Source organism: Xyrauchen texanus, chromosome 40 (genome assembly GCF_025860055.1).
Source record: "Xyrauchen texanus isolate HMW12.3.18 chromosome 40, RBS_HiC_50CHRs, whole genome shotgun sequence".
Classification (NCBI taxonomy): domain Eukaryota; kingdom Metazoa; phylum Chordata; class Actinopteri; order Cypriniformes; family Catostomidae; genus Xyrauchen; species Xyrauchen texanus.
In genome coordinates this window covers 11,950,973-11,975,985 of record NC_068315.1, presented here as the reverse complement: position 1 = coordinate 11,975,985, position 25,013 = coordinate 11,950,973, and the positions used below count along the sequence as shown (strand labels likewise).

Sequence of the window (25,013 nt, the reverse complement as noted above, 5' to 3'; positions counted from 1 at the left end):
GTTGATGCTAGAGGTCAGAGGAGAATGGGCCGACTGATTCAAGCTGATAGAAGAGCAACTTTGCCTGAAATAACCACTCGTTACAACCGAGGTATGCAGCAAAGCATTTGTGAAGCCACAACACGCACAACCTTGAGGCGGATGGGCTACAACAGCAGAAGACCCCACCGGGTACCACTCATCTCCACTACAAATAGGAAAAAGAGGCTACAATTTGCAAGAGCTCACCAAAATTGGACAGTTGAAGACTGGAAAAATGTTGCCTGGTCTGATGAGTCTCGATTTCTGTTGGGACATTCAGATGGTAGAGTCAGAATTTGGCGTAAACAGAATGAGAACATGAATCCATCATGCCTTGTTACCACTGTGCAGGCTGGTGGTGGTGGTGTAATGGTGTGGGGATGTTTTCTTGGCACACTTTAGGCCCCTTAGTGCCAATTGGGCATCGTTTAAATGCCACGGCCTACCTGAGCATTGTTTCTGACCATGTCCATCCCTTTATGGCCACCATGTACCCATCCTCTGATGGCTACTTCCAGCAGGATAATGCACCATGTCACAAAGCTCGAATCATTTCAAATTGGTTTCTTGAACATGACAATGAGTTCACTGTACTAAAATGGCCCCCACAGTCACCAGATCTCAACCCAATAGAGCATCTTTGGGATGTGGTGGAGGGAGCTTCGTGCCCTGGATGTGCATCCCACAAATCTCCATCAACTGCAAGATGCTATCCTATCAATATGGGCCAACATTTCTAAAGAATGCTTTCAGCACCTTGTTGAATCAATGCCACGTAGAATTAAGGCAGTTCTGGGGCTGAAAGGGGGTCAAACACAGTATTAGTATGGTGTTCCTAATAATCCTTTAGGTGAGTGTATATATATATATATATATATATATTAGTTTATATATATTAGTTTATATAGCATGTAAAGTATATTGATACAATTTTGATTTTAACTAAGGTTTCATCTTTGACCATCTACGTTTATGAATGTAATATTTAGCAAAAATAATAAACAAATTTAATGTTCTTTTATTGAAGCCCCTTTTGTTCCATTGAATTCCATTTGGCAGATCTTGTTATCAGCCACCCTGGCAGCTACTGAATTTGGCCAAATGAACGTGAAAAATGGCTCAGTTAAACAAAACTGATTGTGAATTAACATAGTTATATAAACTTAAAATAATACAAAATAAATACAAATATAAAATTTTTAACATAACATTGGATGCTCAGGCTAAGATCTATTATTTGTTCAGTCATTATGCTATGTTTAACAGCATAAAACCTCAGGAAACTGTGCAGGTTTTTGTTTAACCAGAAAAACCAGCTGTTTCACAATGTGGCAGTGATTGCAAAAGAGCACATTTGAATGGTGGCAAATGGACGGTCCCGTCATGAAATGTTCAAATACTTGTTTTAAAGGTGATTTAAGAGGTAAGACTCAAAATTGAATCCACAATCTGACAGTCTGTAGGTCTTGTTGTGTCCTCCATAAGTTTGTCTTATAGTGTTTATTGTTTATAATTAACTTACTATAAATTACAAAGGTGTTCATCTCATTTGAGTGAACAGGAAGAATTTCTTGTGTTTAGTGGATTTATTTGTATGTTGGATGTTTTCAGTTCATTTAAGGGACTCAAATTTACTATTGATTTTAACTCTGCAACAGGTCATGATTTTTTATTTTGAGCCAGCACAAGTTTGAGGTAAATCCATGAACATCCACTAAACAATGAGGCGACTGAACATAAAAAAGGCTGTCAGCTTTGTGAAAGAACTAGACACCTTTCCTAAAGTTCCAGAGACTTATGTTGTAACATCAGCTTTTGGAGGCACAGGTGAATTTTTCACATCTTCTCTGTAAATATTACAGTAGACTTTATCTATTTTATTGAGACTTTATGAGCTTTTGTGGTTCTTCTGTCTAGTGTCACTGAGTGTTTTCATCCTCGTGGCACTTCTTTCCATCTCAGAGTTTCTTGTGTACCAAGACACATGGATGAAATATGAGTATGAAGTAGATGCAGATTTTTCCAGGTGTGTCCATTAAAAATCGCCATGTTTTTACTTAAACTGTTTGTGTATTTTTGTATTTATTTATTGCTCTTGTTTTTGGTCTTTGATAGTAAATTGAAAATAAAAATTGACATTACAGTTGCAATGAAGTGTGAAAGTAAGTGCATCTATTTTTTCATAGCAATTACAATATCATGTAATAAATGCTTGGACGGAATATTGTTTCTCCAAATGTATTATGCTAACCCAGATTTTATGGTGGAGTCATTATTAGAAGTAAAATGTATATGTCCATGTTTTTGTCAAGGGGTGGGTGCAGATGTGCTAGATATTTCTGGGGCTGTGGTTGCATCGAAGGAACTCAAATATGAACCTGTAAGTGCAGCTTCAAAATATCTAGTACAGTTCTTCAATGAATAGAGAATGATCTTAAGTCCATAGGTTCAACTTATGAACCGATTTAGATGCAAACATGTCCTTACTGTTACATTTGTTTTTCCAGGTTAACTTTGAATCCACTCCACAGCAAAAGGTGTGGTATCAGTAAGTAAGATGTGTTTGTCAGCTATCACTTAAATGGCATCATTGTACAGCTCTGTAAGAGAATGTCATAATGGGATCCAATATATGGGTTCATTATAGTAAGTCTGCATCTCTGCCTCTTGTTAACGAAGGATTTTACAGCAGATTCAAAGCAGACTGAGGGAAGAACATTCTCTTCGAGATGTACTCTTTAAATCAGCACTGAAAGGACGCTTTTCTAAGCCAATTCCATGGTATAAATATTTATAAATAATATATACTTTAATATATATATATATATATATATATATATATATATATATATATATATATATATATATATATATATATATATATTCATTTAATAGAGTTGATGAATGAGTTTTCTTTGGACAGGAATTATTCTACATCTGTATCACGCAATGCCTGCAGGATACATGGACAAATCTATGTCAGTAAAGTGGCAGGGAACTTTCATATCACACTAGGCAAGTAAGTATACAATTATAGCAAAAGAAAAACAGCTGTACCTGTTTGTAGAAAGATGGCTTGACAATGAAATAAGTATTTTGACAATGAGAAAATGCATTACCTGAAGCCTTGTCTTTCTCCATTTTATTTCCACTTTATTCACAAGGATCCCATGAAATTACTTGTTAATTTGACCCTAAAATGTCTCCCATACAGACCAATTAATACTATCAGAGGTCATGCCCATTTTGCTTCTTTAATAAAAACAGAAGGTGAGCTTTTTAAGTTTACTCTCAGTTACTCTCACTTTGCAATTTACCTTGATTTCATATTATGTGAGAGCATGATCAGCAGTGTGCGGTCCCTATTTTATTGTTTTCTGTATTGATTTTTTATCTTGCACCTGTGTAAATTGTTTTGGATGTGCACATTCTACTTTTTGTACCTCACCATGTACTTACTGTATACCAAGTAAATTTAAAATCATAATTTCAGTATTCTCTCTTATTTCCAACAGTTCATAACTTCTCACATCGGATAGATTGTTTGTCTTTTGGAAATGACGTTCCGGGACACATCAATCCCCTTGATGGCACTGAAAAAATCACATTAGAGCGTAGGTCAAAGTTGATCTTTTTGGTCCAATGCACAATATGATGTCAAAGTCTCTGTGATAAGTTCACTTTCAGATTTTGTATGCAAATACATGTAAATAAATTCAGATGTAAATGTAAAACTTTTTTAAATGCCACTTTCTAAGTGCAATAAATTCACCCACTGTTTAATTGTGAGCTAATAATGCTAGCATTGATGAAGAGTTGTGTTCTTAATCTGTTTTCAGAAAATCAGTTGTTTCAGTATTTTGTCACAGTTGTTCCCACTAAACTGCACACATCAGATGTTTCAGTGGACATGCATCAGTTTTCTGTCACAGAAAGGGTAGGTTATGTGTGTGCATTGCGCATGGATGTACATCTGTGTAATATTGTCTGTTGCTGATGATCATGTTGCCCTGTCATACAGGAGCGGGTCATAAACTTTAAGAAGGACAGCAGTCATGGTGTATCTGGGATCTTTATTAAGTATAATCTGAGTCCACTAATGGTGAGAGTGAGTGAGGAGCATATGCCTCTTTCTGTGTTCCTTGTCAGACTGTGCGGCATCATTGGAGGAATCTTTGCAACCTCAGGTACTGTTCACATATTATATAATGTATTCAAAGTATATTAGTATCCACACAGTTTTGAATATTTTTAATTATATTAACAATGTTATCAAAAGTTTGATCAATAATTGTTGTCTTATTGAATGACTCAAATGCTGAAGACAAAAGGCCTTTTGTGAACACTGATAGCAACAGCAGGGCAGAACCCAAGTAAACACTGACTCAATGCTTATTCCACTGTAATTCTTGTTACAGACTTTCTCCACAGTATGATTGTGTATTTTGTCGACATTATCTGCTGTCGTTATAAAGTTGGCACCAGTCCAAGGAGATGAATTAAAATTCTAAACCTTGTATATTATAAGGTAAAACTGCCAGGCCTTTAGGAAACCACAGCAAATTACTATTGAAATAGACTAAATGTACATACAGCTGTATATTGTAATAATCTGATGAATGATGATCTTTTTCCTTCAAGGTCCTTCCACATTCCTAGAACAGCTGGACAAGTGCAAAATGGACCACAAACTAATTTTATCTGTAACTGACATGCAATATACCTTTTATTTAATAAATACAAGTTATTTTGTGGTTAATTAAAAAATTGTTTATTTGAGACTTGTGTGGATCAAAATAAAATAAAATGGATGACTGTGTTAAAAAGGTTGCTATATATATGTCTACAGAATTCAGCATAAAGTTAGTCCTACAGTATATAAACAAATGTATATACATTTAGAATAATAACAGAAACATTTTTATAAATGCTTGGCATCCTCAGAACTGTAGCCTATTATACACAAAACAGAAATAAAAGAAAGGCTAGAAGAGGGAGGAATCCTTAAAGCAATATTTCACCCCAAAATAAAAATGTTCTCATTATTACCCACCATCCCAGATGTGTATGACTTTCTTTCACCTGAAGAACATAAATTAAGATTTTGAAGAATATCTCAGCTCTTTAGGTCCATACAATGAAAAGGAATGGTGACCAGACATTTTAAGCTATAAAAAGCACATAAAGACAGCACAGAAATAATTCACACGACTCATGTGGTTTCATGTCTTCTGAAGCGATCCAATCCATTTCTGTGAGAACAAACTAAAATGTAACTCCTTTTTCAATGTACATCTACCAGTGCAGTCTCTAGGCATCATGATTTCAAGCTTGATTACACTTCCTAGTAGGCTACATGACACATGCTAAGAGCACTTGATGGCTCCAGGAAGTGTAATCAAGCTTAAAATCATGATCACCAAGGAGACTGCTGATTTCAAGATTTATAGTGAAAATAAAATTATTTGGTCTGTTCTCATCCAAAATTGATTGTATTGCATTTGAGTTGCATTTGGCGGCAGTGGTTAGCACTGTCGCCTCACAGCAAGAAGGTCCTAGGCACAACTAGGGCCTTTCTGTGTGGAGTTTGCATGTTCTCCCTGTGTTTGCGTGGGGGTGCTATGGTTTCCACAAGTCCAAAAACATGCAGGTTAAATGAATTGGAGTCTCTAAATTGCCCTGTGTGTGAGTGAGAGTCCCCCAGCCACTTGGGATTGTGTCAAAATTTGTGACAAATCAAATATAAATATGCAGACTATCACAAAGTGGACCCTGCACCTATGTGTGACAAACGCTAGGAAAGACAGAGAGTTGTATGAGCTACATTTATGCTGCCATTATGTGCTTTTTGAAGCTTCAAAGCTTTGTTCACCATTTACTGGTACCTGCATTATACAGACACAGAGCTGAGATATTCTTCTAAACATCTTTCTTTGAGTTCTGCAGAAGGTAGAAGGCTAAACACATCTGAGGTGGCATTGGGGTGAGTTGATGATGAGAGAATTTTCATTTTTGAGTGAACTATATCTTTAAGACGGACCGCCACTTCGTGGCTGTTGATTTAATCACTGTTTGGTTTGTCAGGTGATATTATTGAAACTACATAGCCAGACCTGAGTCAGATATGACTCTTACCTTTTTACAAGTACATTTCTCAGTTGTGTTAGGATTAGAAACACATCAGTCAAAAGTTTTGAAACACTTATCATGTTTCTCATGATTTTAAAAATCTTTTGATCTGAAAGCATATGCTTAAATGTTTGAAATTTGTAGACATAAATATAATTGTGCCACCATATTACTTTATTTCATTATAAAACAAAAATGTAATCAAAAAAAGTTTTTGAAATTGATGACTTGGACAAAATAACAAAGAAAAGCAGTCAAAAAGTGCCCAACATATAGATGTGAACTACTTCTATTCTGTTTAAAAAGCATCCCATAATGATACCTCAAGAAGTTGGTTGAGAAAATGTCAAGAGTACATGACTGCAAATTCTAGGTAAAGGGTGACTACTTTGAAGATGCTCAAATATAACACAGTTTTGATTTATTTTGGATTTTGTTTAGTCACGACACAATTCTCATAGTTTCATTTCTGTTATTCCATAGTTTTGATGACTTTACTATTATTCTAAAATGTGGGGAAAAATTATAATAAAGAATGAGTGTTACAAAACTTTTTATAGTGTACCTGTCAGTAGATTACACATTAATTGTGATTAATCTTATTGTTTGTCATAATAAGACTAGTCTACCATGATTGAATGTTGAATTTTGCCTTTAAATCCAGTATTTTTTTAAATATAAAAATACACTGCATTCAGTTATGTTGCATTCATTTTCACTTTTAATGTATGAAACATTATGTAATAATACAAAATGGCCTAATATTGATGCCAAGGAACAATAAAATAAGTTTATTGAACATAGACACATGTTCTTATGCTGCTTATTTGTTTTGAGTGCATTAAGCATGTTTATATTATCCTATAAGTTAATATGTAGCTCTATTTGTAATCTTAACATTAAATATAGCACTAATATAATAAAAACTATATTTTGTAAAGCGATCTTAGTCCCACAAATGACACAGAGTGTGAATGCAAAAATGACTGAGACCCCGTAACTTGTGAAGTGAACCAAAAACTGATCTGAGCCCACTTGCAAGGTCTCAGACAGTGTGAGCGCAAAGAGAACTGTGTCCTTTTCACTCTGTCCACTTTTTGGTCCACACAAAGGGGTCTGAGTTTGGTTCTTATAAAGTGTGAAAAGTCGTTTTCGCCTTTAAAGTCGTTAGTGCTGCTTTGGTTCCCCCTGTCGGTGGTACTTGATCCTGCACTGTGGATCAACTGACCGCTGCCATTCCGGTATTTGTAATTCATCGCTATCAGAGGCCATATTGTTGATGTGTCACCTCATAGTGTCTAGGGAGGAGATCACTCACACGGACTTGACGCTCACTATTTCTCAAGGCAGCTAAACATATCACATGTGAAATGGATTTGACATAACCTGTAAGTTGAATATTTTAAAAACCAAGATGTTTAAACTCCAAAAACGAATGCGAATGTTAAATTAATTAGCCAGCAAGCGAAGTTAATGCAGTGTTGGTGTACTCTATGGCAGCTGGCTGATATACTCGTATTATCGATGCTATATGCTGATATTATAAACTATACATATATTGAATATTATCTTATACGCCGTGATAACAAGCTAAATGTCCTGCTATAATCGATTATGTCTGTTACAACTCACCTGATCAGCATGATGGTGTCATCAAGAGCTAGATCTATACACAGATACATTTGTGTTTATTTTCATATTTATAAACATTTAAATATTTGACCATCAAACAAGTTACATTACCACTGTAGCTGTTTTAATTCGAGTGGGTAGAACATGTCAAATATGAGATGTTTTGATTGGTTAGCCAGTGTGCTAAAGCTAACTGCACCTGTGTGGGGGCAGCAGGAACTGTCACTGAGTTGAATACTTCAAAATTAACAACATAATGAATATTTCAGCTCTTGTTTACTATTGTCCCTTTTGTTCATGATCGTAGATAAAATGAACAAGTTTAATGGATTTGGTGTGAGAAACGGTTTTTGTTTGTTTGTTTAGCGTTTAGTGCTTGTTTTTGTGTGAATTACATAATAAATGCACTGACATTAATACAAATGTGTGTATGACGTGAGACAGAAGATAAGGAAAGAAAGTTGCATTTTGAACTCAACGTGAGAATGACAAAAGTAAGTAAACCTGGATAGGAAATTGCTTGCATCTTTAATGGAAGCCTTCTCAGAATAGTGTGATCAGGTTAAATGTCTTAATATCTTTTCAAAATATTTATAGATACGCAGAATATATCATTTTTAAGGATATTACAAGAATAATTGCATTGTAACGTTTTATTTTGTTACATATATACAGTATGAATATGTGTGTGTGTGTGTGTGTGTGTGTGTGTGTGTGTGTATGTATATGTGTATATATATATATATATATATATATACATACACAAAAAATAACGCGTTAAAATAATTAACGCAATTAATCGCACTGTCCCCGGACCATAAAAACGAAGATTCCTGAGAAATGCAAGCTTGTAGTACCACCTGTTTACTCCAGGGGCAGTAAGTGAAACGTCAGCTGTATGGGCAACTCACAGTTTATACAGTGAAGAAAACTTCAGCAGACACACATGCATTACGTTCTTGCGTTCAAAACGTTTGATGGAGCGCAAATCCGATCTGAGGGATCTCAAGATATTTTCTAAGTATTAAACTATATTTAACTTGACACAGTGACCTAAACATTTTATGTTTATGACGCAACGCACCCGAGACACTACACAAGCATGTCTGACGGTTGTTAAAATTGACGGGTCTTTAAACAAGCCCTCATAATAAATCTCAAACTGATTGACAAATTCTCTTGCGAAATGGATTGCTGTATATGCCAATGATTGGTTTATGTTCAATAATATGGTAGTAAACAATATATTGTATTCTAAAGCAGCTTTTTGTATTGTGTTATCAATGATTAACACTTCTGCTACAAGAATGTAATGCATTTTTAATTATCTGAATATTTTTTATATTTTATATATATATATAATATTTAAAGATAACTATGTATATTTATTTCATCATTATATATTGAATTATTGTTATATGAGTGGCTTTCTCAGCAAATATTTATATATGCAATTAATTAATTGGGACACCATGTAATTAATTTGATTAAAAATTGTAATCGATTAACAGCCCTAATATATATATATATATATATACACACACATACACCGATCAGCCACAACATTAAAGCCACTTGCCTAATATATTGTGTAGGTCCCCTTCGTGCTGCCAAAACAGTGGCAACATGCTATTCTTCTCACCACAATTGTACAGAGTAGTTATCTGAGTTACCGTAGACTTTGTCAGTTCGAACCCCTATGGCCATTCTCTGTTGACATCTCTCATCAACAAGACATTGCCATCCACAGAACTGCCCCTCACTGGATTCTAGAGACCGTTGTGTGTGAAAATCCCAGGAGATCAGCAGTTACAGAAATACTCAAATCAGCCTGTCTGGCTCCAACAATTATCAATGCGATTGTCTAATCAGCCAATCGTGTGGCAGCAGTGCATAAAATCATGCAGATATAGGTCAGGAGCTTCAGTTAATGTTCACATTACCATCAGAATGGGGAAAAATCTTTATCTCAGTGATTTAGAGTGTGGCATGATTGTTGGTGCCGGGTGGGCTCGTTTGAGTATTTCTGTAACTGCTGATCTCCTAGGATTTTCACATACACCATTCTTTTTACTAGAATGGTGCCAAAAACAAAAAACGTCCAGTGAGGGGCAGTTCTGTGGGTGGAAATGCCTTGTTGATGAGAGAGGGCAACAGAGAATGGCCATAGGGGTTTGAACTGAAAAAGTCTACGGTAACTCCGATTACTGTTCTGTGCAATTGTAGTGAGAAGAAGAGCATCTCAGAATGCTGGCGCTGTTTTGGCGGCACGAGGGGGATCTACATAAAATTAGGCAGATGTTTTAATTTTGTGGCTGATCAGTGTATATATACTGTGCATATATATATATATATATATATTTGTTATTTATTTGTTTTGTTTTTTTTACTTTTTTTTGGTTAAATTAGCCTAAATTTGACTGACCGATGGTTAAAATAATGCAATTTAATAACAGCAAGTTAGATATACACAAACATTGCTGAAATTAAACGAATATTACTTTTCACAATATTTACTCAGTTTACTAATTAAAAAATGGAAACAGAAATTGGCTGTTAGTAGATATTGCAGCTGACACAAGAGGGTTGTAACCTGTACATTAGCAAGGGCATTCAGTTATTGGCTAGTGCTAATAATCTCGAAATGGCCAAATATGGACGGACACTTATGCCTATTGTGTTAACACTCATCCTGATAGTATTTGTAACACATTCTTATTTATCCTGCTGGATGAGCTTCTGCCCCAGTTTCACTCAAATAGTGTGAGTCATACCATCAGTCTGCTTTTTCCTGAATAGCAAGTAGTATATCTATGAGATTTTAGCTGGTAAGCCACTGAATCCTAATACAATGAAGTATAAGACACTCATTCATTGGGTGTGAGAAGGTTGGGCCAACTTTCACAATACTTGCAACACAACAGCCTCTGGGTAGAAGGTGAGCTGTGTCCCTGTTTTGCGAGGTACTACCACGCCTCAGCCATGGAACTAGAAATGTGTGGGATTGAGAGAGTTACTATGAAACAGTGAACTACTGCTTGATCTATTAATAGCAGTGTCCTAACAGCAGGTTCGAAAAGAAAACAATACAGAATACCGTCATTTGTTAATGATCATTGTTCCCAGTGCCACAAGGTAATCTGATAATGTTAAATAGAACCATAAGCCATATAAGTACTCCTCCTTTATGTGACCTGGCATGATAAATATGTTTTATGGTGGTTGTATATTTTGCTTGTTGTTGATTGGTCATGTTCTTGGTAGGCAGGTACTGCACACTTTTAAGAGCTTCACATGCATGCAACTCACTTGTTCAAATGTTTTGCATGTTTTTCAGGCCTAGCTTAAAGAGACGATGGAGCCATCAGACAATCAGGGAGAACATACCCCTGCCTATGGCCCCACCCAAAGTTCAGAAGTCACTATGGTTCCAGAAGGGTCAAACAATGTAATCAGCGATGGGGGTGAGGTTGCGTTAATGGAACTTGCGGAAGACACTGAGCTAGACAGTCTTGAGCTGGATGGTACACTTTCAGACAGTTTTGATAAAGAAAGTCTTAGTTCAGACACGTTTACAGAGGTCCAACAAGCTGCAAGTGGAGAAGAGATACCATGTGACGGGAACAGTAGCTGTGACATTGGAACTGCTTCCATTGATGATGTCAGGACTCCACCAGCTCTCCACAATTGGACTTCAGTGTCATTGCCTGCCATCCTTGATGGAGAACACAAATGTTCTAGCCTTGAGGAGCCGGTAGCACTACCAGATCCAGTAACAGAAAGTGGGAGTCAGAAAGAGGTTGAGGAATCCTCTATTTCTGTTTGCAGTGGGACAGATGAACTTACTTCCACTGGTTTGGATACAGTTGTAGATAATTCTTTAGTTGAGAGTCACACATTTGAAGGGCCAACAGAACATCAAGTCCCAGTTAATGGGACTCCTTATCAAGATACTCCATCTCTTCAGGGCGAGGAAACCCCTGCTGATGTCCATAAGCCCTCTGAAAACTCAGTACCCCAAAACTCACACTCCAACTCAAATATAAACCCATACGACACAGACTGCAGCAGAAAGCTGATGTCTGAGATCCAGCGCTCTTTGTCTCAGGAGTCTCTACTGGATGAACTGGAAGACGAACTGTTAAACAGTCAGTCAGAGGGTGTCCGGAAAGGAAGACCACCAAACGGACTACCCAAGGACCATAACTCTATCGTTTTATTCGAGAGGTGTGTCCAATACAAGTACTCCGAACAGGAGAAAGCCATCAAAAGGTAGGCTGTTGATTAATAGTGATGTAAAACAACTCATGTCTTTGAGGTTATAGTCAATTGGTGTTAGATTTATAGCAACCAGGGAAAGTAAATTATTAGTTTATCTTGCCATCCGTAGCCGCAAGAAAATTACAGATCACAATCTTGCTTTGCCATTGTATAGCAAATAAAATGTGCCCTTTTTGCCCTCTTTCGCAGCAAAGAAAAACAGATAAGCAGGTGTCAAGGGAAATTTTACAGATATTCTCTCTACATGGACAAGGGACTTTTGTTTTGTTCACTTTAGGCTTGTGGCTTGCACATTTATAATCAAGAAAAAAATCATTATAATAGGTTGATTTTATCACATAAAGGTTGCTTTACACAACATCAACAATAAAATGATTTAATTGCCTTTAAATGAATATTGAGACCCAGCTTTTGCCCACTGGTTGTCAGAAATGGTTCCTAAAGTTAATTATGTGATCTGTTAACTAAAGCAGGCACACATTTTGCACTGTGGGCAACATTAGGGTGCCTTAACCCCTCCTGTTTTGGCTTTGTTAACTTTTGCTAAGGGCATCTGGCTGGCCTACTATTGGAAATAGTCCACATGCTCGGTTGTGTTTGGCCTGCTGTTAAATTGTCTGATCTGTGATGCTGACATCAGTTCTCTGCTGATGTAATCTCTATAGTCCTTTCTATTTTTGACAAATAATGGGGACTGAAACTGTATCGAGAACCATTACAATAGTTGCCCTTGATGCATTTTGGATTAATCGTTCAGCACAAATATGTTTTTCATTGAGACAGATAATGAGTTGACATAGCAAGAAGGATTGATTTCAAAGTGTAACAGGTCCAGTGTATTAGAGTTGTATGACAGTGCTGTTACATTGGTAGTAACAGCTGGTAAACATTTGTCAGGTTACTTGATGAAAATAAAAAGCATCAGGAGCTGATTCTGGGCATCTGCTCTGAAAAAGACAACATGAGAGAAGAGCTGAAGAAGAGAATGGAGACAGAGAGACAACATCTTTGCACCATTAAGAAGGTAACACCAGCCACATATTGTTTATTTATTATTTTTGCATAATTTAGTTGATTCTGCTGAGCATCATGCGACAGATGACCAGTGTAATTTAACAGCCTGGAAACAGTAAAAAGACATTAAAAAAATCTCAGCTTTCAAATGTCATTGTGTAGCATTGTTAAAAAGTGCACTGGAAATAAAATAAGTTTCAAAAATACAAAATACATTTGAAACAAAATACTTTAAGTCCTTTAAGAAAAAAGTTTTTCTTAGACCTCTTTTTCCTTTTTTTTGTATGAATATCGCGGAAAAATGCTTTATTGCATTATACACAATATTGTTCTTTGTTGTTGTAAATTGGATGTCTTTAGTTTTAAAACAATAGTTCACACAAAAAAGTAAATTCTCTCATCATTTACTCCCCTCATGCCATCCCAGATATGTGTGACTTTCTTCTGTAGAACACAAAGATTTTTTGAATATTTCAGCTCTGTAGGTCCATACAATGCAAGTGAATGGTAACCAAAACTTTGAAGCTCCAAAAAGCATAAAGCCAGCATAAAATTAAAATAATAATTCCTTACGTTTATATAGCACTTTTCTTGGCACTCAAAGCGCTTTACATAGTGCAGGGGTAATCTCCTCTACCACTACCAGTGTGCAGCATGCATCTGGATGATGCGATGGCAGCCATAGTGTGCCAGTATGCTCACCACACACCAGCTATTGATGGACAGGAGGATTTTTTTTAATGACCACAGAGAATCAGGACCACGGTTTAACATCTCATCCGAAGGACGGTGCCTTTTTACAGTGTCCCTTTCACTAAACTGGGGCATTAGGACCCACACAGACCACAGGGTGTGCACCCCCTGCTGGCCTCCCCTATACCTCTTCCAGCAGCAAACATACTTTTCCCCAGGAGGTCTCCTATCCAGGTACTGGCCTGGCTCGACCCTGCTTTGCTTTAGTGGGCAACCATACAAGAGCTGCAGGGTGATATGGCTGCTGACAAAAAGAAATCCATACGACTCCAGTGGTTTAATACATTTCTTCGGAAGTGATCTAATAAATGTTTGGTGAGAACAGACCAAAATGTAACGAAATTGGTCTTGAAATTGTGATTGTCGAGGACACTGCTGATGTCAAGATTTATTGTGAAAAAGAAGTTTTTGGTCAGTTCTCACCTAAAACTGATTTGATCACATCAGAAGACAGTCTTATCTTAAAAATGTGTTCTTTTTATGCTGCCTTTGTGCAGTTTCATCACCATTTACTTGCATTGTATGGACCTACAGAGCTGAGATATTCTACTAAAAATCTTTCTTTTGTGTTCTGACATAGAAAGAAAGTCATATACTTCTGGGACTGAATGAGTGTGATTAGGCTAAATGATGAGAGAAGTTTCATTTTTGGTTGATCTATCCCTTTAATAAAACACAAATGTATGACTTTGAAGTTGGCATGGCTTATTCATTTAATTTTAGTGTAAATGTAGTGTAGACTCTTATCACTCATTATTTTGTACGATTCAGTGGATAGGTTGACTAAAAATGAAAATCCTTGTTTCCCCTCCTTTTTAAATTTTTCATGATTTGTCCAGTGGTGATAAGCTGCTACTGTATATTCAAACAATCTGCATAGCCTAATGCTACTATGGCTCCCATAACCATTACTCTGTGTGACGTTCCTTTTTTAGCTGTATCCAGATTTGACAGTAGCTGTGTATAGCTCAATGACACTTTGTTCTTTAAATACCTCTTGAGGATCTGAATGGCCATTTCTGACTGTTCATCGTGCACTGATTACAGAGCACCTGTTTGCTGGAGTGCTTTCATCTGAGACCAGAATAGTGTGTTTGTTTGAGAGCAGCTCTAGTTTAAGGAAAATTGCACTGCAGTTCAATCCAAAAGAGCCCCCTGTCAAAAAGGGTAATACCACAAATCAAACAGAGCAGCTCAGGGAGACCGTTTGAGAAGCCATAATTAAGCATTGCTGTAATGATGTGAAACTGTTGTGTGCGTTTTGTTGTCACAGTTTCATGACCAAGTCAACAGGCTTCCTAAGAATCAACTGTTGTCTGTCTTGCATTGAATGCTCTCCTTCTAGCGTTCAACTTTACTATTTATTTTAACAGAAACACACTGGCTGTCTGAATGGAAGCTTTGTCGGTTATGGGAAACATTTCATTTTGATTTAGTTGTAATCCATTTTCAGTAGCAGTGCAGAACTTGACATGTATATGACAATGCAGTGCTACACCGGTAATTATATCTATTAACTGAGCTGTGTGTGCAAACTCTGCTCTGTCTTTGATCAGCTTCTGTCAGCCAGACCTGCCTCTGTCGTCATCAGAGCTGTGTTTATTGTTACTGCAGCTGTGGTCTTTTAATACAATGATGGTGGTGTGTTTGACCGTTCGTCTCTCTTGTTTTACCAGTTTGAGAACTGGGTGGAGGAACTTCTGAAAGAACTGAAAGACTCCAGAGACAGACTGGTTCACCAGGACCAGGCTGCCAAGAATGCCATCCAGCAAATGCAGAGGGAGATGACCTATCGACTCGAACAGGTGAGGGGTCAATCACCATGGAAATGGTCCCCTTCCTCCAAACAAAGCTCTCCTTTCATAATAGTGGTGGCTAAATGACAACAGTTATCAGTCTACAAGTCCAGCGTTTAGATATTCAAGACTAACGTCATAAAGGAATTGCACAAAATGAAGGAAGAGGGCTGTGTTTGGTTTGGCAGGACTTGCTCAAATAGCTCTTCGCTTGCATTTAAACCCCTCAGTCAAGTGTGAGGGCCTCTTTTTCACTGGCTCAGTGGACGCATCATATTCGAAGTGTACAGATTCTTTATAGTCAGTCATCTCATTAACAATGAATTGAACAATGAACAGAGATGCAAAAACATATGAATAGTATACTTGATGTAACATGAGTGGAGGATGTCAGACTGCACACGCATTGATCGACAACTTTGTGAGAATATACACAAGTCTCACTCAGAGTCATTCATGGACTCATTACCCAATTTAAAAGCTCACTAGAGTAAAAACTGTTTATCCTGCAATAATGGCATTGAGGTGTATTCTGCCGAATGCTTATTTATTGGCGATGCAGTATGTGTTACTTGGAAAAATAAGTGTTGATTTTTCACGATTTCACAAAATGTTAATTGTTTGTAATTTTATAGTTTGTTGCATTTTTTGGAGCATATGGCTGGATGCAAATAAAAGTGTGGGAAAAAGTCTGAGCCGAGTGTAAAAAATAAATATTTAGCTGAACCGTTTTAAATATGATCTGTAAACCCCTATTACTTATATGCATGGCAAACTTTGTTTTATTGTGTATTGTGTGTATTTGCGTACAACGTAACATGTTTTCTGATCTCACCAGGCCAATAAGAAATGTGAAGAGGCACGCCAGGAGAAGGAGACAATGGTGATGAAGTATGTTCGGGGAGAGAAGGAGGCACTGGATCTGCGCAGGGAGAAAGAACAGCTGGAGAAGAAGCTTCGGGAGGCCACAACCGAAGTAGACAAACAGGCCCGACGGGGAAACTCACTGGCCCAGGAAAAAGGACGCCTGCAGCAGCTGTATGATGCCAAGGTCACCCATAAAATACTGTTTATCTTGACGATTCATGTTAAATATCCTTTGCAACTACAAGAACATGTTCACATTGGAAAATTTGTTTATAGTTTTTTTTTTTTTCTTGGATGAGTAATAAGAGCTGCAGTGTGTATATATATATATATAGACTCTGTGCAAGTTCTCAGTAGTCTTTTGTTTGATTACCCCCCCGTTAGGAGAATGAGGTAACGAGAATGTCTCGTGAGCTGGAGAAAGTCAAGGAAGAAATCAATTCTCATGTCATCAAAGTAAAGTGGGCTCAGAACAAACTGAAGAGCGAATCAGATGCTCACAAGGTAAACTTTAAGAATTACACACACTACTTATGAGTTAATAGGGCACATGTTTTTAGAAAGATATATTCAAATGCCAAAATGCAATGTTGGGCTAGAGGGAAGTTAAAAACCACAGTAATGGAATTAAGGTAATCCAGCACATTAATGGAACAACATCAGGAAAATATTACTCTGCATAGTTACGGTTGGAACAATTTTTCCCCAAAATGACTTAATTTGTCTCGGTTTGAGGTTGGTATTTGATGTGTTTTAGAAAACAATTGTCTGAAATGTTTGTGTTGACATTGGACACTTGATTAAAAAGTAATTACACTCTGTAACAACAGGAAACAAAAGACAAACTCCGAGAGACAACCGCCAAGCTGACTCAAGCGAAAGAAGAAACAGAACAGATCCGCAAAAACTGCCAGGACATGATTCGCACATACCAGGTACCGTTTACGAAGGATGAAATAAGATAAGGCAGTAATGCCCACTAGAGGGCAGCATAGACTACTGGGTAGATTGAAAGCATTTAGCTCTACTGGATATGAGTATATATGCAGTTTCTATTGTTTGGTCAAAATCTCAGTGTTATCTGTATCACTGTGTGTTTCCTGCAGGAATCTGAAGAGATAAAATCGAATGAATTGGACGCAAAGTTGCGAGAGACAAAAGGAGAACTGGACAAGCAAAAACAGGAGCAAACTGACCAGCTAGAGGTGCAGTTTCACCACATCATTTGTTTTTAAAGGGATAGTTCACCCAAAAATGTAAATTCTGTGGGTCCAAACCCATATCATATTCTTTCCTCTGTGGGACAAAAAAAAAAAAAATATATATATATATATATATATATATATATATATATATATATATATATATATATATACACATATACACATTTTTTTTCTTTTTGTTTTCTTTCTCTCTCGCTAATTCTTTAAGTGTTCCTGTGGCTCTGCTACTAGAGCAAGGTGCTAACAATGCCAAGATCATGGGTTCAATTCCCAGGGAATGTTAAATCAGAGTCAATGTAGTTATACCTCAAATGTAATGTAAGTCACTTTGGATAAAAGCATCTGCCAAATGCATAAATACACCAATTTACCTCATTGTTTCCCTAGCTATCAGAGGCTTTGTAAAGTCAGTTTTACAGCTTTGGTCGGCGGATGTTTGTTCATGTTTACACCTATTACATCTTTGCTTCTCATACAGCTCTTTTGCCACTGTTGTTCTGAGGTATGCCAGTGACCTCAAAGTTTGCCATATGTGGCACATTGCTAGCTGCTTTTTAACTTTATTCATGAGGAAATGATCCTCCATTCACCAAGCGTCATTAGTACCTGAGGCTGACAATCAGAGTGTTTGCACCCTCGTTGATGATTCACCACCATGCAAGAAATAGTGTTATTAGCATTTGCATTCTCATTAATATTATCAGCATGTTACCTAGCAGCCATCCTCTGCTGATAAAGGGGGGGGGTTTGATGGTCTTTGTTCCATTGTTTGATCGGCAGATGTACAAAGCAAAGATTAAGGAGTTGGAGGATCTGAAGAGGACTTTTAAAGAAGGCATGGACGAACTGACCACTCTGCGGACCAAGGTGGAATACAATTTCTGTTGATAACACCATTAAATTATTCTTAAATGATTATGGATGTGCACACTATTCTAACCACTTGGCATTCTGTCTGGCCCTCAGGCTAAGTGTTTGGAGGATGAAAGGCCACGTTGGGAAGACGAACTCTGCAAGTACAGAGAAATCATTAACAGACAGAAGACTGAGATCCAGAATCAGAGACAAAAACTCACAGCCATCACTGGACTCGAGGAGCAACATCAGAGGTCCGAACACTTGTGCCTACAGCAACCCATCTTTGAACCATGTCGTCTTCTCCCTTTTTTGTCCAACTGCTAGCCCATAGATCTAAGTCAGAGTAGATGCCATATTTACACCTATGTATACTGACACCTGTCATGGACACAACATCATGCAAAAGCAAATGTTTTTGGTTTCCAGAGTCTCCGGGAATCCTTAAATTATTGAATATCACAAACCTTTTGTCCATAAAACATCTTAAATATCTTTTTGAAAAGTCTTTAATGCCATTTGTGGAGGTCTTAAATTTGTTGATAGAAAGTAATGGAGCGCAATAGTGCCCCGCCCACTTATTCAGCATCTTGTTTCCATATTTTCCTTATAATACAGGAAGTATTTTTCCCAATGTTAAAAAGGTACAAGGCAGTGTACTTACCATCCATCCATCCATCCATCCATCTTCAACCGCTTATCCGAAGTCGGGTCGCGGGGGCAGCTGCTCCAGCAGGGGGCCCCAAACTTCCCTATCCCGAGCCATATTAACCAGCTCTGACTGTGGGACCCCGAGGCGTTCCCAGGCCAGTTTGGAGATGTAATCTCTCCACCTAATCCTGGGTCTTCCCCGAGGCCTCCTCCCAGCTGGACGTGTCTGAAACACCTCCCTAGGGAGGCAGCCAGGGGGCATCCTTACCAGATGCCCAAACCACCTCAACTGATTCCTTTCGACGCAAAGGAGCAGCGGCTCTACTCCGAGCTCCTCACGGATGACTGAGCTCCTCACCCTATCTCTAAGGGAGAAGCCCGCCACCCTTCTGAGGAAGCCCATTTCAGCCACTTGTACTCGCGACCTAGTTCTTTCGGTCATGACCCAGCCTTCATGACCATAGGTGAGGGTAGGAACAAAAATTGACCGGTAGATCGAGAGCTTTGCCTTTCGGCTCAGCTCTCTTTTCGTGACAACAGTGCGATAGAGCGAGTGCAATACCGCCCCCGCTGCCCCGATTCTCCTGCCAACCTCCCGCTCCATTGTCCCCTCACTCGTGAACAAGACCCCGAGGTACTTGAACTCCTTCACTTGGGGCAATACCTCCTTCCCTACTTACCGTCTTTCACAATCCCATGATGCATTGTGACTGATGTAATTTAATAAAAAATTGGTGGGAATATATTAAACTATTAATTTTAGGTTGTTGATTATAAGTGTAGAATCAATATTTTATGTTAGATGAAAAATATTCAGATATGTATAATTATCAAAGACTCATTTAAACAATTAAGTTGAAATAACTCAGACGGATGGCTTCAAAAGAAGCATATACCATCGATATACAACCTTGGAGCTCAAGGTTGGTCTGTCTTGAAATGTTTATAAGCTATTGCTGAAAATCAATTAATCTATGGAAAAATTTTATGGGATTTTTACTTCCGGGACCAGACTATTTGCACCAGTGCGTGATATACAGTATTTAGTTCAGATTCTGTACTGCCTTGCAGTAAGTACATTTTCTGATGCATAATACATTTATATTGTCTGATAATTGGGGGTTACTGAAATAAGTAACATTTGGCAGGTCATGTGCTACCCCATGTGTCAGCCCCCATGATAGGCAACCCGCCCCATTTAGAATAAAACTGCGTTTTCTAAGCCATTGATATGCCTGCCTTCTCATTTTAAACATTATTGTCAACTACTACACATTTATTTTAGGCATAAAAGATTTAAAGAGGAAAACATTATTCGGTTCACCCTTAATTTGATGAAGCTTAAATGAGGTTGTGTGAGAACGATATACATTCTGATAAATATGTTGTATTGACTTAAAGGGACAGTTTAATCTCTGATGATTTACTCTCCCACCTAGCATCCCAGATATGTATGACTTTCTTTCTTCTGTAGAACACAAATGAATAATTTTATTCAGCTCTGTAGGTCCATACAATGCAAGTGAATGGGTGCCAAAAGTTTGAAGCTCCAAAATGTGCATTAAGGCAGCATAAAAGTAATCCATAGGACTCCAGTAGTGTTCAGACACAATATGGTAGGTGTGGGTGAGAAACAGATCAATATTTAAGTAATTTCTTATCATAAATTCTTCTCCCTGCCCAGTAGGGGGCGATATGCAAAAAGAATATGAATCACCAAAAACAGAAGAAAAAAGTGAAGGAAAGAAGGATCTGTTTCTCACCCACACCAATCATATTACTTCAGAAGATATGTATTTAACTATCAGAGTCATCTGGAGCACCTATTATATTTCCCTTATGTGGCGTTTGGAGCTTCAAAATTTTGGCACCATTCACTTGGATTGTATGGACCTACAGAGTGAAGAAATTCTTCTAAAAATCATAATTTGTGTTCAGCAGATGAAAGAAAGTCATACACATCTGGGATGGCATGAACGTGAGTAAATGATAAAAAAAATTTTTTTGTGTGAACTAACCAAGGTCATGTCTAATTTAGTTTGTCTTCTGAAAATGTATGGCAAGACCTATTTTCAATGTGACATATTAAGTGGGCTTCACCTCGGTTCCTCACAGTCTTGTTTTTGTTTGCATCAATTAATATATGCCATCTACTCTGATTAAGGCCTATTATTACCTAGACAACACTACACACCTCACTCTCATTTGCATGTTTGAATGATATGTTCGAATGACATGTTCTGCTTCACACACACTGAGACTGTCAGATCGTTAGACTGTTAATTTGTCTGTGGATCTGTGCTTCTGTTGAACATGAATGAGTATCAATGAAGTAGCCTGACCTTGAGTGATCTCTCAGTGGTTGGTAGACTCCACTGTGTCAGGAACAGCAGGTGGCTGTGAATCCACTGTAGCGTGATCACACGAGCACCTGCAGCGCTGACAGAATAACTCCTACATCGGTGCCCCTCTCACATGGACTGCTCTGATTTCACTCTTTCTTCCTATTGGCACTTAAACGTGTCCAGGGCTTAACAAAAATTATTTTTTTCTGCTGGCTCTATCTGGCATGTAGTTAAAATATGTATTTATTCTGACTATATTTTCACTGGCCCCACCAGTATATTTATATTTGTACTGTATATGTCCCAGAAGAATTAAATAATGTATTTTTTTATTAAACATTAAAGGCATAGTTCACCTAAAATCATTATCTCACTTCATGTTGTTTCAATTCATGTTTTTTTTTATCTTCTGTTTGGAACAAAATGAGTGAGTAAATTATTATTATTATTATTTTTTTAACAAAAGTATTTATTTGCAATAATAACTGTGGATTATACAGCTCTAATGTAACTCCATGACCGCTATAAATTCATACACATGTACTGATGCAAACCTGACTACAAATAATTTTCTTGCAATTTATAAAATATAGATACAGTAGATAACTACCATAGTGGTGTTTAAATCAACTGAATTCACAAAGATAATGTTCAATACATCCCAAAATGCAGCACTGTCTAGATATGGCACGTGACAGTTCTGTCAACTGGCCTAAAACTCTCTGACACTGTTAAGCCCTGTGTACCCATCAACTGGGTTAGCTCACACTTGGTTTGAGGGTATTTTAAAACTCTCTATTGCATAACATTTGTATTCCCTAGAATGATAGACCTCCTCTCAGGTGTTTTAATTTGATGTTAAAAGCCTTTAGATGGTCTATACATTCTGTTGGTCAAGTCAGAATGCTGGTACACCATAATGCTCTTAAGAAGAAAAGGGCAGAAATTACTTAAATGGCACATTCTGTACCCTGTACATGTGTTGGCCCTGGTGTATGACTTCTACACTTGTGTCTATCTCAGGGATGAGCAGGAGGTTGCGTCTTTGCGGGAGGAGGTGGAGAATCAGAACTCTCAGATTACTGATCTGCAGAGGGACATCGAGGGCAGCAGGACAAGAGAGGCAGAGCTTCTGGGCTTCACTGAGAAACTGACGAGTAAAAATGCTCAGCTGCAGTCAGAGAGCAACAGCCTACAGGCCCAGCTAGACATATTGAACAGCAACTCCAGAAAACTTAGCAGCAAGCTAGAGGAGACCGAGAGATCCCTCACTGAGATGGTAAGATAATTGAAGACCCTAGTGGACTAAGAGAGTTGGGGAAGGTACTTTGAAACCCCACCTTGCCAAGCTATAAGCTACTCGTAATTTAAAATAGTTGAACTAAAGTCAGGCTACACTAAAAGTAGTAAGCTACACTGTACGCTAGAGGTAGACTGATATATATTGCTTTTACCGATAAATTACATGCGTTTAGTTACTTTATGTAACTATCTGTTAACTGCAAAATCTATGCTGATTGACCCCCCCCACACACACACACAGTCTACATTTAGAACAACGGCCTCTCGAGGTGAAATAAAAACAGTCACGTATAGACATGTGGTGTATCTACATCTTTTATCATTTACAATAGTCATCCATATTTTTATCATCACTTTAATACATATTTTGTTTAGATAATGAAGTGTTGTAAATTGAAGCAAAGAAAAACAACTATAAGTAAATGTACCCCGTCATCACAAACACTGTCTCCAACTTCATATATCATATATCTTGTGAATAAATAATAAACCTTCTTTCTCAATAAACCTCATCTGGTGAAATATAAATCCTTCATCTATTGAATATATTTTGGCCAAAAAACATTTTAATTAATATTTAATATACAGGATTGTAATGGTCTCCATTTCAAATAAGAGTCCCTGGTGTGTTTCGGACTTGTTTAAAGTTGAAAGTCCCGCGTTATGCACTAAATCTTCATTTTGTTTCCCTCTGAATATTATTTGAATTTTGGTTGAACAATAAACTGTATGTGGAATTTTATTCATATTGTAATCTTGTAGCTTGTAGTCTTGTGGCTATCATAGTATGGAAATAATAAGACCTTTTTATTTTAACATTCTAAAAATGGATTTTTAAAACTATCGGCCAATTAACCAGTTAGCGGCATTTCCCACTGCCTAATAAAAAGTATAAAACTGCATTGAAACAATTTAATGGGTCAGCATCTTTTTAATTATACCAGATTAGACCGTATAATAAAAAATCTGCTTATTTATGGGGATCTCAGTTTTGGTCATGGGATCAAACTCGAACACAAATGTACAACAAATACAACTATTGAAACCAAGAAAAAACGTTTTATAAAGAACAGCATTTAATTAAATATTTGGCTAATAACCTATGGTGTAATATACCACACAGACAACACTATTGAGTGATGATATCAGTGAATTTCCTGTTTAATTTCTTAAATGAATCAGACTTCCCAATATTGAGTTCACAGCTACTTCTTGAAAAAAAAAAAAAGCTTGTTATTGGGTGACCAACTGTTTTATCAAAACAGCCGAGCTGATGTTGCATTTCTGAAAGAGTTTGCTAGTTTCTCCCCAACACTGCAGAATAGACATCAGTTTGATCATCTCCAATTATATCAATTGGCCACTTTAATTACAGAAACTCCTTTAGACAAAAGAGTGTGACATGTTAAAGATGTCTTTAATTTTGAGTCATTATTCTGTTTGTGTACATGTTTTCAGACGAACAGGTTGAGGAAGGAGGAGCAGCAGAGGCAAGAGGAGGTGCAAGCTCTGCAGACTGAGAGAACAACGCTGCAGACCGAAATGTCTCAACTGAAGTTGCGTGTGGAGGAATTGCGAGATGAACTGGTCACGCAGAAGAGGAAACAGGCGGCTAACATCAAAGACCTCACCAAGCAGCTCATACAGGGTCAGTGCTTATCTTAATCACAGCAAGCATAGCTCCCTCCAAAAGATGCATTTTCTGGATATTTATTGATTTACACTACAAGTGTGGAACCTAGTCATTATTTAAACAAATACAATCTTTTGTTTATTTATTTGTATTATTTATATTTTATTAAGAATGCATTGATGTCATAAGAATACAACAAATTCAGAAACTGTAGCATGTTGCTATTTCAGTGCACAACTTTTCAAGTAAAAAAGGATGTAAAGGTTTTCTATGTAAAATGAAAGCTAGAAAAGAACGTCATAAGACCATGAAACCAGGTTATATCATTTCACACCTATATCATCTTTCTCTGCTGTGTGTGTGCACATCTTAACTAGAATTTGATTAGTTTCTTTTAATAGGCTTGCAGTGAGTATGTCCTCCCCACTCCCCAGAGCCCACAGGCACTGTTCATAATTGTCAGGCCATATTGATGCTCTCGGTGGAGCAGACTGAAGTTCAGCACAGACAG

The 25,013-nt window shown here is 37.4% G+C and overlaps 2 protein-coding genes across 2 annotated transcripts in view; both read left to right on the top strand.

Annotated features, from left to right (window-relative positions):
• Nucleotides 1–1,361: 1,361 nt before the first annotated feature.
• On the top strand, nucleotides 1,362–6,923 carry si:ch211-225b10.3 (endoplasmic reticulum-Golgi intermediate compartment protein 2). The gene is made up of 14 exons (XM_052112732.1): nucleotides 1,362–1,444; nucleotides 1,680–1,848; nucleotides 1,939–2,047; nucleotides 2,137–2,183; nucleotides 2,334–2,401; nucleotides 2,529–2,569; nucleotides 2,701–2,802; nucleotides 2,945–3,040; nucleotides 3,236–3,291; nucleotides 3,537–3,635; nucleotides 3,861–3,958; nucleotides 4,043–4,208; nucleotides 4,440–4,549; nucleotides 4,663–6,923. Exons 2-13 carry the CDS (start codon nucleotides 1,743–1,745, stop codon nucleotides 4,517–4,519), a joined length of 1,068 nt encoding a protein of 355 aa, XP_051968692.1. The 5' UTR covers nucleotides 1,362–1,444; nucleotides 1,680–1,742; the 3' UTR covers nucleotides 4,520–4,549; nucleotides 4,663–6,923.
• Nucleotides 6,924–7,417: 494 nt separating this feature from the next.
• The window catches only part of LOC127633470 (coiled-coil domain-containing protein 186-like), a 28,247-nt gene continuing 10,651 nt past the window's right edge, over nucleotides 7,418–25,013 (top strand). Inside the window, exons 1-12 of the mRNA XM_052112594.1 lie at nucleotides 7,418–7,538; nucleotides 11,120–12,054; nucleotides 12,961–13,087; nucleotides 15,507–15,635; nucleotides 16,465–16,677; nucleotides 16,878–16,997; nucleotides 17,324–17,428; nucleotides 17,600–17,698; nucleotides 18,497–18,583; nucleotides 18,683–18,825; nucleotides 22,591–22,846; nucleotides 24,328–24,517. Coding sequence (XP_051968554.1) covers nucleotides 11,138–12,054; nucleotides 12,961–13,087; nucleotides 15,507–15,635; nucleotides 16,465–16,677; nucleotides 16,878–16,997; nucleotides 17,324–17,428; nucleotides 17,600–17,698; nucleotides 18,497–18,583; nucleotides 18,683–18,825; nucleotides 22,591–22,846; nucleotides 24,328–24,517 — 2,386 coding nt within the window. The 5' untranslated portion in view covers nucleotides 7,418–7,538; nucleotides 11,120–11,137. The remainder of the gene's footprint in view (nucleotides 7,539–11,119; nucleotides 12,055–12,960; nucleotides 13,088–15,506; nucleotides 15,636–16,464; nucleotides 16,678–16,877; nucleotides 16,998–17,323; nucleotides 17,429–17,599; nucleotides 17,699–18,496; nucleotides 18,584–18,682; nucleotides 18,826–22,590; nucleotides 22,847–24,327; nucleotides 24,518–25,013) is intronic.

Bases quoted from the DNA above. Each gene is read 5' to 3' on its own strand.
- si:ch211-225b10.3 (XM_052112732.1), top strand. From the start codon at position 1,743: ATGAGGCGACTGAACATAAAAAAGGCTGTCAGCTTTGTGAAAGAACTA. The intron at 2,402-2,528 runs GTAAGTGCAGCT...TTGTTTTTCCAG, and splicing joins AGGAACTCAAATATGAACCT to GTTAACTTTGAATCCACTCC. The intron at 2,570-2,700 runs GTAAGTAAGATG...TTGTTAACGAAG, and splicing joins CAGCAAAAGGTGTGGTATCA to GATTTTACAGCAGATTCAAA.